Source organism: Trematomus bernacchii, unplaced genomic scaffold (assembly GCF_902827165.1).
Source record: "Trematomus bernacchii unplaced genomic scaffold, fTreBer1.1, whole genome shotgun sequence".
In the NCBI taxonomy this organism is placed as follows: domain Eukaryota; kingdom Metazoa; phylum Chordata; class Actinopteri; order Perciformes; family Nototheniidae; genus Trematomus; species Trematomus bernacchii.
In genome coordinates this window covers 2,567,213-2,582,955 of record NW_022987839.1, presented here as the reverse complement: position 1 = coordinate 2,582,955, position 15,743 = coordinate 2,567,213, and the positions used below count along the sequence as shown (strand labels likewise).

The 15,743-nt window shown below is 39.0% G+C and overlaps 1 protein-coding gene across 3 annotated transcripts in view; it reads left to right on the top strand.

The window, feature by feature from the left end:
• The first annotated feature begins 948 nt into the window (after nt 1-948).
• Nucleotides 949-15,743, top strand: part of LOC117500303 (piezo-type mechanosensitive ion channel component 2) — an 80,573-nt gene continuing 65,778 nt past the window's right edge. For all 3 annotated transcript variants that reach the window (XM_034153122.1, XM_034153123.1, XM_034153121.1), the window contains exons 1-4: nt 949-1,087; nt 2,545-2,806; nt 4,201-4,411; nt 10,911-11,085. In XM_034153122.1, the coding sequence (XP_034009013.1) occupies nt 980-1,087; nt 2,545-2,806; nt 4,201-4,411; nt 10,911-11,085 (756 nt within the window). In that variant the 5' untranslated portion in view covers nt 949-979. The remainder of the gene's footprint in view (nt 1,088-2,544; nt 2,807-4,200; nt 4,412-10,910; nt 11,086-15,743) is intronic.

The following is a 15,743-nucleotide window of genomic DNA, read 5'->3' as shown; positions in this document are numbered from 1 at the left end:
AGCTTTGTTTGCTCACAGCGATATCTCCACAGGAAATCAAACAATGTCACATTTTAGTCAAATAATGAAAAACACACACTGTCTCGACCAGACCTGGGGTAAATATTATTTATTTAAACATTTTTATTATCTGTACACAGTCCTTTTTATGTAAGAATAAGTCAATAGGTTCTGGCATACTGTTAGAAACCCACAAAATCTGGTTTCAATTCATTTATGTGACGCAGTTTAATGGGGAAAATAGCTTATTGGTCATACCACCTTATTATGAACAAAGGGAGTAAACAAGTTTTCTCACAGCCTTTTTGTTTGAATGGAATTTCACAATAAGTTTAAAACAGGCAAGGCTTATTTCATTAAAGTGGGTGGTACGCCACATAAAAGCTGAAGAATTTAACACATGTTTAAATAACTGTCGATTAACGAAAGAAAACCCAGATTCCCAGGCACTCATGGGAACAGGTAGAGTCTTCTGAAGGATAATTGCAGTAATAATATTTATTCTCATGAGTTTGAGTGCAGTACAGTCTGCAGATGAAGATATCTTCTCCAAGCTTGTTGAACTGCATTTTAAATAATCAAAGTGACATGAAGATTTAGTAAAGACGAAGGGAGATGACATGAGACGATTATCCAAGATACAAACACATGACCGCACACATATTTATGGTACTCATCCAAGTGAACTCAACAAGCAACCACAGGTATTAGGTTTTCCTACAAAAACAGTTTTACATTAAAAGTGATCGTCCATGGACAGTTAAATGTGTTGTACCCGGTCCCATTTTCCAGCGTTTGGTTGCCATCGTAGACTGCATGATTGCTCCAGATGACAACTTTTGGAAGATATTGGGTTTCAAATGTGACTTTGAGGACACAAGCTTTCTGTCAGTGTGATGCCTTCTGGTTTCTGTTTGTCCACAGTGTGATTGGTGCAGATGCGGGGAACGGTATCCGGGTGTTCATCCCCGACATCGGTATGTTTGTGGCCGGCCTGGCCATCTGGCTGCTGTGCCGCAGTCTGGTCCAGAAGAGACCACCGGAGGACATGGCCCAGTACAACACTGACTTTGAAGCAGAGGAACAAGTGGGTTTCATCTGGGGGGCCGGAGCTGCAGAATGGAAAAGTTGACAAGCTTAAAAAAAAAAAAACTTTTCCTGGTGCACGTTTTTTAACCAGTACAATCTAATTTCATTTCATTTCAAACCTTTATTTATCCAGGTGTATCCCATTGAGATCATTGATCTCTTTTTCAAGGACTAATCATGGATTAATTGATAATAAAATCAATCAATGAAATGATATAGATGGAAAAGTTTTCAGGAGATTGCATGGCGTCTTATTATTGGTGTCATTTGGCACAAAAAAAATACCTTTTGGGTGTCAAACTAGTCAAATTATGATAACTTGAAGCAAATTAAGTCACACATGTACAAGCAAGCTAACCACAACTCAGATGCTGCTCTCTCTTTTATATAGTCGATGACCAAATCAGATCATAGCCTACTTTACAATACTAGTAATTAGAAAATACTGAGGAGACTTTTGGGGAATTTAGACTATTGAGAAGAAAAAAACGTACTGATTTGGATGAGGTAAATTGTGATGATGTCTCTGTGCATCAGGAACAACAACACAATCTATGGATGTGGGATAATGACATTTTCCATAGTGTTGCAGATCCTTACTAAAGTGTGTGCGTGGCAGTGAAGTGATAAATGTCGTTTGATGACAATATTTCTCCTAAATGTACCACTTTAATATCAAGGAATAACAAACAAGATCTTATAAATAACACAATGAGTGTGTTGTACATAACTGATCAGAGTTGTTTACTTACTGAAGTGGCCAACTTACTCCTGCTTGATACGTAACTTCCACGTTGAGCTTCTTCAACAGAACAGGAGTTTGAATAGCAAGTGTTGATGACTTGGAATAAAGCTCCCATCCCGTGGCAAGTCTTCCGTTCTCTTTATGACTCAGTGTTAATTAAATCCACATTCACTTTCTCTTCGTCTGAGCTGCTCACACTGGCACAGATGCCCGCGCTCCCCATTACTGAGAAACACCAGGAATTCATCTATAGCGCCTGCATTGTGTTCAGGTTTTTAAATCCATCTGAGCTGAAGTTGTTGTTTGACTCAAATCAGGCTTTGTACCACCTGCTACTTTCTTAGTGTAGTGCGTCAGTCCTCTATATAAAGCCCAATCAATGGCTCACTTGTTATTATGTCCCTTTTGTATTGAGACTTTAGGAAAAGAGCGACACATAGTTGGTTAGATAGAGTCGCCAAGGAAGAAGTGACTCAGTATCTCAAGCCCACATCTGTTTCCACAGGAAAACATCTGCTATGGGTCAATAAAGATATGTCAAGCAGCCAAATATGTATTTAAATAAGCTAAACTGGAGTATGCACAGGGATTGTTCTAGAAGTGCTACCTGTAGGAAACAGTTTTCAGCACCATGGAGAGCTCTGACCTCCAGCAGCACCATTCATCATTCATATACTGAAATGTCACTTTATAATCCCATCCCCTAAAAGGAAGAAGAGGAGAAGCTGAGCCTGGACGACAACATCCTGCTGGAAGAAGACTACGAGGCGGGGTACGAGGCCGAGGAGGATGAAGAGGATGAGGATCTGGAGGAGGAGGAAGAGGAGGAAGAGGAGGAGGAAGCAAAGGAGAGCACCAAGAGGAAGATCCTGCGGCACGTAGCGGAGGTGGCGTCCAAAGTGAAGGATATTATCGGGAACCTGATCACGACTGCAGGGAAGGTGGTGGTCACCATCCTGCTGGGCATGACAGGTGAGCGGCTGTGGATGAGGAAGAGTGAATCTGTGTGTTTATTTTACAGCATTACAATTGGAATATTTAAGAAATGAATATGACATTATCACATTCACAAAGTGTGCTTCCATTTTAGTGTGTGCAGGTTTGATTTTTACAGACTGTAGTTAAGAATTACAAATGCTTATCCACAAGCTGTTTGCCCAGCTGTTTGCTCTCATCAGCAGTGCTATGAAACACAAATCACTTCTTTAGGGGTGGTTCCCAAACCTTTGTCAAATAACCCAATGTGTGACCTTACACGTTCCATATGTCTGAATGTTATCATATGTCAAAGTTGTTTTATTTAGAATAAGAAGAATGCTTTTTTGTTTAAATAATTTTAAGAGTCGTGAGGATAAAAAAAAAAAACTGGATTGAAGGAATTATAAAAAATACAAATGCAATTTTGAGAAGAATACAGTATACAATACAATACAGCTTTATTTATTGAACACTTTAAACCTCCAGACCAAAATGCTGTACAGTCAAATAAACAAAACAAAATATACAAACAGTAACACAGCTCAGCTCACACACCATAAAACAAGTACAAGTAAAAACAATAGACAATTTAAAAGCAACACTCTAAAAGATGTCAATACGCTAAGGAGAAGAGGTGGGTTTTAAGAAGCGATTTAAAAGCAGGCAGTGTGGCAGCCTGTCTCATATGCATGGGCAGATCGTTCCACAGTGTGGGAGCCGCTACAGAGAAGCAACGGCCCCCTCTGAGCTTAGACCTGGTTCTGGGCACGTTCAGGAGCAGTTGGTCCGCTGACCTGAGAGGGCGGTTGGGCGTGTAAGGGTGTAGCAGCTCAGAAAGATATGGTGGGGCCATGCCATTTAGGGATTTAAAAGTAAATAAAAGGATTTTGAAATGAATCCTAAAATGTATTGGCAGCCAGTGGAGCGAAGCCAAAATGGGGGAAATTTGGTCATATCTCCGTGTGCCAGTTAAAAGCCTTGCTGCGGCATTTTGCACCCGCTGCAGACGAGCGAGGGAGGACCCACTGAACCCCATGTAGAGAGAGTTACAGTAATCCAGCCGAGTGGTGACAAAGGCGTGGATTACTGTCTCAAACTGCTGTCTGGAGAGAAAAGGTTTTTTATTTGATTTCCAAGTCGAGAACCCCATCTTGTATTGGCTAAGTCAAACAGTATCTTCCCATTACATTGTTTAAACTGTCTTCTGAACTACATGTGAGGTGTAAGCGCTGTAGGGTCGAGGAAATGACGTCAACATTTAAGTCACAATCTTTCAAATTCAACAATTTACTTCCCGAGACCTTTGAAGTGTTGTGATTTATTTATAACAAATGCTGAGTGATAACAATCGTCCTGATCGGTCTTCTGATATGTGTTTATTCTCGCAGGTATCATGCTGCCCTCGTTGACTTCGGCTGTTTACTTCTTCATCTTCCTCTTCCTCTGCACCTGGTGGTCTCTCTGCCGGACCTTCGACACGCTCATCTTCAGCTGCATGTGCGTCCTCATGGCCATCTTCAGCGCCGGACACATCATCGTCCTCTACCTCTACCAGTTCCAGTTCTTCCAGGAGTCCATCCCCGCAGACAATGTGACCGTGTAAGTTATTCAATCTTGAACTTTGTGCCATTTTTGAGATTCGTTTTGAACCTAGCACTAAAAAAACATACTTTTTTTTATCAGTTTAAATCAAAAAAGACTGTAATTTGTTATAACTTTGTTAATTAGATCTTGATGTGTATTATTTGACGTCTGTTCTGCCCACAGAAAGGGATGAGTCATACATTTTAAAAGCTAAATTCTATCTTTCCCCCAAACAACAGTGAGCGATGGCTCGATTTAGACACAAATTGCAATATATGGACTTAACGCGCGCTACATCGCCTGTCTATTTGATTTATTGTTGAAGTTGTATTTCTTTAGTGAAACAGCACACGCTCAAACTAATGCTCCGTGCTGATGTGAGAGTAAAACGATGTGATGACAGCACACAGCGGCCAGAGCTCCTTTGACTTGAATGTATTTATAACGCCCGAGGCAAGTTTGTTTAAACGATAATAAATATTTAGTATTGTTACAAACAAGAAGGCACAGAAAAAGGCAAACCCAGCTGGAGGGCAGATATATCAAACTCCTACTCACAGCACATCAATATCAGCAGCAGAGCTTTTAGGCTCTTCAACCAGGGATGTTTTATTATGCATGAGATGGAGACAATCAGCTGTCTGTGGTGAGGCTGTGGTTGGAGTTCAGCCACAGCGCTGCACATCTTGCCAGCGTGCGTTAGTCACAGCTGTAATGACTACAAACTCTGTAGCAGAACGTTCCTCCATCACTAAGCTCACTCTGTCTGACTGACAACCTGGAATGCTAAGAATGCTGTTTATTTACTAATTACTCAAAAAGACACATTAAGACCACCACCCTGGATGATTAACAATCAATCTCAATCTCAATCTTTATTTATTTATATAGCACATTTAAAACAACCTTCAGTTGACCAAAGTGCTGTACAGGCAATAAATATTAAATAACACAATGGGAGTACAATAATAAAACAATAATTAAAAACATGATAAAAAGCACAATAACTAGAAAAATATTTAAAAAAAAAAAACACATACAAATGTAAAAATGTAATGTTCAACTAGTATTAAACAAAACAGAGATTATCTGAAAGGCAGATCATTCAGCTTTTACAGATGCTACCACGTTCTTATAATTTCAAATCATATGTCCGTATTAATACTAATACTGTTTTTCCCATTTACATCTTACTAAACAAAACATTGCCAACATTAGTCATAACACTTTATTTATTTATTTACATTTCTTCTGAATCTGCATCAAATGACTCTGTGATGTCAAATGTAATATACAAAAATGTAAAAAAAGGACAAAGACATAACTGCTGTCAAAGAGACAATAACAATAATATGTACTTATTCACGGTGAACCGTCAAATAGGTAAATGTAAACCAGTAAATCACTTCCAAACAAAGATACAACCAGATGCAAGCAGCTTAAACACATGCATGTAATATAAAGAAACAGTACATACATGAGATGTACTATGTTGCTGCTCTGTCATTTCAATGCAATTCTATAATAACCGTATTTTAAGTTTTTCTAGCTGATCTATTTTCAGAAATGACAAGTAGTGGAGCTTTGTTCCTTTATGACAACTGTCTCGTTCGGCCTGTCACTGCATCCCAAATAAAGGAGTTTGAGCGGAGAGTGACGATGCCTCTAACTAGTTACTTTTGTTTTATTTGCACACGTTTAGCGGCCACAATAGCTGCACAATTCTTTTGTGAACTCGCCCCGCTATTGTCTCAGAGTAGCTATTGTCTCAGAGTAGCTATTGTCTCCCTGCCCTTGGTGTTGCAGGGTTTTATTGATCTCACAGTTTCTCATTTGAAAGCTGTGCTGCTGTGTGTCCGGAGCGAGGCTATTTACAGCTATGTTTAGCTGAGGCTGCCTTGAACAAACCTCGCTGCCTGCCATCCTCCTCCTGGGTCAGATGGCAGATAAGGTGTGATTACAGACACTGCTGCATTGATGGACGTCTTGTTAGGAAACTCATTAGAATGAAAGGACCCCTCTCACACCATCGGCACAGTCATTAATAGTTTGTTTAAACTGTGCAGGCTGTGCTCTCTATACAGTGACAGCAGTATTTAAAACTAGTTTCAAATCAAGGGGTCACCATATAAAAGATACAAAAAACTACACTTTAAGGCTTTAAAAAAATCTGACATTTTTACCTTTTTGAGCTTTTAGGATTCTCAAAAGTTATTAAATACTGGATATCTTTCCTCTTCAGGCTTCTGACAATACTTAAAGCTTGTAAGATACTCTATTTTACCTTGACAAGGACTGAAATATCCTTAAAGCTTGTAAAATGCTATTTATTATTACCCGTTTGGCCCGATAAGTGCCCAAAGTGAGGAGATTCTGTACATTTTAATCATTTTGGGACTTTCAAATTCTGGAAAGTAAAATGCTAGAAAGTCACTTCCTCTAAGGGCCTTTAAAAATCCTGAAATGAGACCAAAAGAAGGTAAACACGCAGCTCATAATCCATAATCACACTCAGTCGCTGATGAACATTACTTCATGTTAAAGGGTCATGAGGTCAGAAGGTTGGGAACCATTAATGGAGTAAATATGACAAAAAACAAAAGAATTATCAGTAAAGTTAAGACCCTAAACGTCTACATCGCTTCATTAAGTAAACAGTTTAGTGTGTCCTACATTTGGGGAAGTACACCATGACTCTAATCTTCTTTGATTGCTCATTACACGCCACCTTTTCCATCCTCTGAGGTCTCCCCTCATGTGTTCATGTTGACTTTCTGCAGCGTTGAGGTATTTCTGTCTCTCGCTGTGTGAAAACTGAGGCCCACTTTGACGAAAAAAGTTACCCACCACTGTCCTCTGACCCTGCCTGTTTCCTGTTGCCACCCTCAGACAGTCTTTTTTTAACCATTGTCTTTATGGAGCATCCACATTGAAAGACACTAAAAAAGACCAACAACAACACAGAAAGAACAACAACACTAAACCATGTTCATGACAACAATGGTACAAATAATGAGGCAAATACATACAAAACTTAAACTCAAGTCCAAGTAAATACAGGTAATATAGGACATGCACATAATGGTGATGATAATAATTACTACAATTAAAAAATTAAAATAATAAGAAATGCAATAAAAACATATAAAAAACCGATAATAATAATAATTAAATACAAATTTAAATAATAATAATAATAAAACAAGAAAATAATAATAGTAATATATATATATATATATATATATATATATATATATATATATATATATATATACAAAGAACACAAATATAAATGTCTAAATAAATAAAGGTTACTGTTCCTCGCTGTCCAAAGCTTAAGACATATCCTTGTTTACCATAAAAATCCATAAAATGCTCCCAGATAGTCTGAGGGAAACTCTTCTGGTTGTAAATACGTGGAGCTACGATTGGACAATGGGCCCCCTCAGTGCCGCCCTAATTGTGCTTGTTGACAGTAACTCGGCCTTGCTGTCGGCCGGTGTTGAGTGAAGCTGTTGAGAGGCCTGGCTTCCACTCCACTTCCTGCCTCTCCTCCTTACAATGGAAGTCCCCAGTCATGTGACTAGTGGGCTTTCCCTCCCAGCTGCAACAAGAAACCGGTCAGGAAGTGTGAGGGGGTCAGAGGGGCGCGTCCACTCCTCCACATGGCACACAAAGAGAGAGAGAGAGACTCAGGAGGCGTCTAGATCAGGGGTGCCCAAACTACGGCCCGGGGGTCAAATGCGGCAGTGGCGGCTCTCAACCAATTTGACTGGGGGGGGGGGCCAGGCTGGGGCCAGTTATTTTCTGAGAGGGGCACAATAAATGCAGGACGAAAAAGACAAAGACAGTATGAAGTAATTGTGCATAAGAAAACAATGCTATACAGTTATTGGTACACATATTTATTTCAGATAGTTATAGTTACAGTTTTTACGCTCTAATGGGTCCGACTAGAATGACAAATAGCGTTAGTTCCGCCTATTCCGTCAGCCAAGAAATCGTTTAATCATAAACTTTTCTTTTTCATGGGGGCCACAGGGGGGTCCAAAGTCAGTGTTTTACGGGGGCCCCCCTAGAACCGCCCCTGAAATGCGGCCCGCGGACCGTTTTGAATCGGCCCTCAGCAAATTCAAAAAGTATAATGGAATACGGCCCACAAATGAAACTTGTGCTTGTCTTATATTGTACTTCTTAAATATAATGACTTATTTACATAACAAGCTTGAAATACGCCCTTCATATTCCCTCTTATTATAATCAATCTGAGGCTTCTTCTTCTCAAGGGATGAGCTGCCAACACTCACAAGCATCATTTACCTACATGTGATTGATGTTGCTAACTTATAACTGAACTTACTGTATGAGGCTATATATACCTCTAGTGAGTGGCCCAGCCCTTCGTATATTTTTCTGTATGTGGCCCTCGGTGAAAAAGGTTTGGACACCCTTGGCCTAGATCTATGTGGCTGTCACTGGGACACGTCAGCAGACTTCCTGTGGAGTACCTGATCTTTGTTTTGCTCAGAGGAAGAGGAGTGAATCATATAGCATCCTTTGTGGTTCAAACAGAAGTCTAGCGTCAGTGCATTTCGATTAGATTCCAAGGTTAGAGAGTGGAAGGAAATCTTACTGACAGGAATGTCATCAATAGAATAGCAGAAGTGGGGTTGTATAAGGTACTTATCCGTAGTCAGTGTGTAGATAATGGAGAAAGAGACAGGAGTTATGGCTTGCAAGTTAAGCAAAGTCATAGCTACAGTGTAGATATGGCAAGGAAAATCTTTAGTCTCATCCAACAATGCAACATAAATATATATAAGACATAAAACACATTTAAAATAGATTAAAATAGTGCAAGTTGATGCAGTAATGCAGAGGAAGTAAACCATATACATGTTAAAATAGTAAGTAAAAACAATAATCTAAATGTTGCAGAGAATGTTGTAAGATGTACTGCTTTGGATAGGTGCCGCAAAAGAAACCGTATTAAAGTAACAAAAAAACTGGCATAACTACAACATCTGTTTAAGGTTAACCAAGACACAGTTTGCCATCTCAGATTTAAAGGCGTGAAGAAGAGAAAGTATCCATTATTTATCAGAAAAATGAAAAATAATGATTCCTTTAATCCCCCTCCTCAGATTAAAGTTAATACAATGTTTAATATATAGGCCTCTGTGCACGGACAGCATGACTCAACAGTTCCTAAAATCCTTTGTGTCGTTTGCATCAGCTGGTCCACGCTGGCTTTGTTTCTGTGATCGATCATTTGGTTTTAAGACTGAGAACCCAAGAAGGCCTCACACGCTGAATTGAATGTAATCAATCGAACAATACACTTATGTTGCTGAGAACCGTCTTAATCCACTGATTAATAACTCTGCTTCAAAAAGATTTAAGAACGAGTATTCCTCTCTTTGCTGTTGTTGGGCGACAGAATTCAAGAAAGACAATCGGATTTTCTTAATTGTTGTCTAATAAATAAATGTTAAGTTAAAGGATGAAAGGGTTTTAAAAAAATTAATGAGTTAGAAAAGAGAGTCAAACTTTGATAGACAAACAATCCTGACTGCAACTAATTGTAAGACATCAGAATAAAAGGCCAACAAAATGACCCTTACAATCTCCTACAGTGAATTGTTGCGTATTCAAATATCGTTTTTGTCAAACCAAAAGTCCAAACCCCACAAATCTTACATTTATTATAATGTTAGATCAAGATAAACAGGTCATGTTATCTTCAGTACCAAACATTATCCAATATTTAGCCTTTTTGCATGAACAATTATGATTAAAGGTGGGGTATGTTATTTATTTCAGAAACACTTTTTGTTATATTCCATGGAATGCTCTTAACATCCCGATAGCAATGAATATCTTAAGTGCTTTGACAATAAATACATAAAAAAATGTTCATCTGTGGAAGCCGTAATACTGTAAAAAGTACGACCAATCATTTTAGCTGGCCCGGCTAAAATAACTGGATGGCCTACCTGCCTGTCAGCCTTCCATCTGTGCACAAACTTATCTCGTGCCCTCATTGGTCATGTGTGCGTTCGTGTGTGTTGGAGGAGGGGCTCTATAAGGAAGGGGCACATTTTTTCCGGTTGTGTATTTTCAAATTCTAGCGCACTCGAGCTGGTTTCTCCATTCTTACCTACCCTACCTTTGATACATTAAGTAAAATGAATCCATAGTAAAGCGATTGATCTTCTGTTGATTTACTTATTAAACTAAGTTATTACAGCTCAATCACACAGACATATTTTCTGGCAATAAAGTTGTATTTTCCCGATGAGAAATCACATCCTTACCTTACGTCAAACGTACTGTTTATATTGACATTTGATGATAATAAGAAGCGCCTTTGTCTCTCTATACTGTATCTCCATGTCATTACAATGTTGTCTCTTGCCACTTTTTACTCAAAGTTCCTGATGTTATAACTCAAATCCTGGCAATGGTTCCAGTCCTCATATGTCTGTCTGTGTTTCTCTTTCTGTCTCTGCAGAGTATTTGGCATCTCCCCCATTATCCAGAGCGACTGCTCCTACACGTGGAAGCTCATCGTGCACCCGGAGCGTAAGTGGTTCCACTTTGTGAATCCCATCATGCTGCTGCTGCTCTACTACACGCTGGCCACGCTCATCCGCCTCTGGCTGCAGGAGCCCATCGACCAGCTGACGGTGAGACACCATGCAATGAGAGCACATGATGAGAGGGTTCAGTTAAGATAAGATAAGATAAGATTTTATTGATCCCAATTTGGGAATCGTTTGTGTTGCAGCAGCACACAGTAAAAAGACATGGCATTGTACAATACAAATTAAAAGACACGAAATAAACAAGAAAGTAGAAAATATACAGGTTGAATTGACAAATTAACAATAACAAGATATAAAGGAAGGTATTATATATACATAAGTAAGATGGAATATTAAATATTAAACTGAATATATAAATGTAACATGTACAGTGAAGAGAGAAACTATGGAGCAGAGACTTCTCAGTTCACAGCTTTGTGACATTTACTGGAAGATGTGTCCATAAACTGGTCACACTAGATCAGGGGTGTCCAACTCAAATACACAGTGGGCCAAAATTAAAAAATGGGTACTAGTCGAGGGCCGGACTGGTTCAATGTTTATTGCAAAACGTATTGAAATGAACTTATTGCACATATTAAACCTGGAACTAACAAAGCTTAAATTATTGCCTATAAAAACAACATTAAACATTAAATAATCAGTTGCATTCATTTCTTATGGCTCTGTCTGCAGCTTTTCCGGAGTCATTTCTTATGATTACATTTTTCCACAGGCCAACAACAGCTTCAAAAAAACTATTCCCCTCAAAGAACAAACCAAACACACCCTGTTGTCGCAAGAAAAAAAGTGCAGAAGGAAACATCCATTAAACTCAGTTTGCTGCTCTGTGATGCTAGTTGAAGCCAGATACTTGGCATCTCATCTGGGGTGCAAGTTCATCAATGTTTGGGCTCAGGCTCTGAGCTGAGGAAACCCTCAGGATGGAGTGAAGGTGTGCGTGCAATATACCGGCGGGCCAGATCTAATAGTAATTAGAAATTATCCTGGGGGCCGAAATTAAATCCACCAAGGGCCTGATTTGGCCCCCGGGCCTTGAGTTTGACACATGTGCACTAGATTGTGAATGAAAAGCAAGTGATTGATTTGTTAAATTTGGCATATATTCGTGTGTATAAGGATCACTGGCAGTGAACGTAGGGGATTACTTTAGTCGGGATTACTTTAGTCGGGATTACTTTAGTCGTTGTTATTGTTTGTTTGTGTACATACAATCAGCACATTGTTATACAATACAAATGGCTCATTTGTATTGGCATATATTATGTTTACCATTACTATGACAAACACTGCTTATGGATTGTCGAAACTAAATAAAACAATTTTTGATTAATCTGTTAAACCTTAGCAATTTTCAGAAACCATTAGGAATTCTTAAAGGGAAAATATAACATAACAACTTTGATTTGTGATAAACTGTAGTTGTATTTTTCTGGTTCAAGCCATCAAATTGATCATGACTTTTTTTCTTATTCGATTTTACCAAATTGTTCATTAATAATAAAGAGTATTAAAGTGTGAAAGGCACAGTTTTAGTAGACAAGTATGCAACGCAGCCTCAAGACTTCTAACAAATATTTCGTAAAACATTTTTAAACACATTTTATTCAAGTCTTTGCTAAATGCACAAATGTCCCACCTGCTTTAATAATAATAATAATAATGCATTTATTTTTATATCGGCGCCTTTCAAGGCTCTCAAGGTCGCCGTACAAACACATAAAAAAGATACACAATACATAACACCAGCATAAGAAACATCAACAAGACAATGCCGTATATAAATCCATCAAATCAATAAAAACAGAGGATGTGTGATGGATAATGATCAGGGTGGATATGCGAGTGTGAAGAGATGTGTTTTGAGACGTGATTTGAAAATGAGGAGCGAGTCAGTGTTGCGGATGTGAGGTGGGAGAGAGTTCCTGAGGCGGGGTGCAGAGCGGCTGAAGGCTCTAGACCCCATGGTGGTTAAACGGAAGGGGGGTGCAGTCAGTGAGGTGGAGGGAAGCAGAAGACCTGAGAGTGCGGATGGGTGTGTTGATGTGCAGGAGGTCGGAGAGGTACAGAGGAATGAGGTTATGAATGTATAAAAACTATACGGGATTTGACGGAGAGCTATCTGTGAATTATGCATTATTCTGTGAGAACAAAGCAATTAGGCGACCGGACGATAACAGACAACATAACTATGTACGTATATCAAAGATTCAAATAGAGCGTTTAATCACATTTTAGATAAGACAATCTCCTCGGGATAAAATCACTTTTCTTTTTCCCTACAAACAGCAAGTGATTATTATTTTTGAATTTAAATGACCATGAGCTACTGTTTAGAGAAAGCTAGATCCACAGAGATGTTTTGGTTGAATTCAACACGCCACACATCCACTCGGCTCCTCACTAGATCCCGACAGAGGACTGAAATAGCAGCAGATTGGATTAAATGTGCAGCCAGGTGGCCTCGCGATCAGAGAAACTTTATTGATGGAAGATTTCAGGACGGTCGATGGCTGTGCGCCGTAGCTCAGGTGTTATCTGACACACTGCTGGTCTAATTCTGACGAAGGCAGCGTGCATCCCAGCATGATGTGATCTATAGGAGCACATGTTCCCGTTAAGAAACAACTCGAAGGCCACTGGTCCACATTTAAAGAAGAGTTTGTAATATATGGTCTATAAATGGAGGAAGCCAGTTAGTGTAGTAAGTATATCTTTACCCAAAAATGTCTTATTGAGAGGTGCTTCAGTTTTTAAATCTTACTATAACCAAACAATACAAATAACCCAGTCTGTTTAATATCATTTTTCTGATAAGATATATCCCGCTGAAGGTCTAGGTATTGTTTTAAAACAATATTCAGGATCCCATATGTACATGTAAAGAGTTTTTACTTGCTGTATTTATTTAACCTGTTCTTACTAACCATTGAAATATTTAGTTTTATTACATGGCTTAGTTGAATACTCTATTCTGATTGGTCAATTCAGAACACGTGACACGTTGTTAATCCAAAACAGACAGACCGCTGTCAAGGACTTATTGACCGTTGTTAAGGACGCTTACATCTGCAGAAAGAAGTTCGGTCGATTTAACTGTATACATGCTGCACATTATCCCTTACTTAACTTTCTCCCAATAACACAAATAGAGAATCCATCATTCTAGTTTTGAACAAAAAAAGAAACCCCAAAGTTGATTTGAGGTTAGTATGAAGTGAAATCAAACTACTCAGTATCTTCCAAACATAACTATAGACTATGGACCGGGGATTTAGTCCACCTCACTCACGTTGAGAGCGCTTTAGGGGTTGCTTCTTGAATGGCCTAATAAAACAAGCTAAGTGTTTGTATATGGACACCTGACACACTTGGAAAATGGAAACATGTCCTTTAATTTATTAGGTACAAGTGATTATCTACAAAAGTATAAAATACATAAATAAAACTGTCAATTTAACAATTAAAGATTTGCTGAGGGAGCTGTTTTAAAACTATAACATAATGTTAACCTCTGAATGACTGAATGTAGATTGAACTTAAAGGGTTAGTTAATGCAAATGACGAAACACGCTCTCAAAAAACGGTTGCTGATTATCCAGAGTATATGCATTATTTCTGACAAGAGAGTTGCTGTTTATAATATTTTAAATGTTTTTATTTTATTTCGTATGGCACACCATTCACCTCTTTGGGTATCAGCAGAAATCTCTGAGGTAAATCAAAACGTTGGTACATGTTAGGGAATAATTTGCTTAGGTATTCAACCTTCGACCCAGTTCATCATGTTCTCCTCTCACTGTCTCCTTTCCCACGGCATAGGTCTACGGCCTTGGATATTGCTGCTATCTCTCTTAAGGAGGAGCAGCTTGGGCGCATTGTTGTTGCCAGTCTATGACCGAGCACAAGCCGCCATGAGGTAGTTAACTGTTCAGGGACGAAGGTTCCCTGACGCACATTCTTTTCTATGGACGAGAGCTCTAGTTAGATTCAGGGTCCATAATTGTTTAGTCTCACTGATAAAGAATGTTGATTATTACACTGCGAACTAGTTAAAACCTCGAGCTGCAGAACTTCAGAATTGGTTTGGCAACCGCTGTGTCAACTCGTGAAGCACCGCCTGTCTTGTCAATTCTCTGGCCGTAACTCCAAATAAACCGTCAGTGTTTGCCATCAAAGCTCCAGCTCTCCTCGTGCCTCTCTGAGTCCTGTTTCCAATTGCTTCAGACGTTTCCCCCACAGTACATAAAACCAAATGATCTCCATAGGGATGCAACTAATGATTATTTTCATGAATTTATCCTGCCATTTATTTTTTCGATTTCTTGATTAATTAGCCTATTAAAATGTCAGATAATTGTGAAAAATGTCCACCCAAGTTACTCAGTCAGAGATCTTTAAATGCCTTGTGTTTAACGGCCACAAATCCAAATATATTCAGCTTGGAACTCTCCAATGTCATGTAATGTGGGAAATGTCATGAATGTCGCTCCTGACTTCATCTTCGCGGCTCGAGGATTCATCTCCTCCGTCTGTAATGGAGTTATAGATCTGTGTTTTTATAGAGGGGTCAATACTTCCCTGTAAACCTGTGGGGCCGTATGCATTATCGATCTTTCCACAAAGGGGTGTGTGAGAGTGTGTGAGTTTTAACCTTACACTTTAGATGACTCTAATAATAAAACATAATTACAACATCGCTCAGCAGCTGACAGCTTTGTTTGGCAGTGAAAACGCCA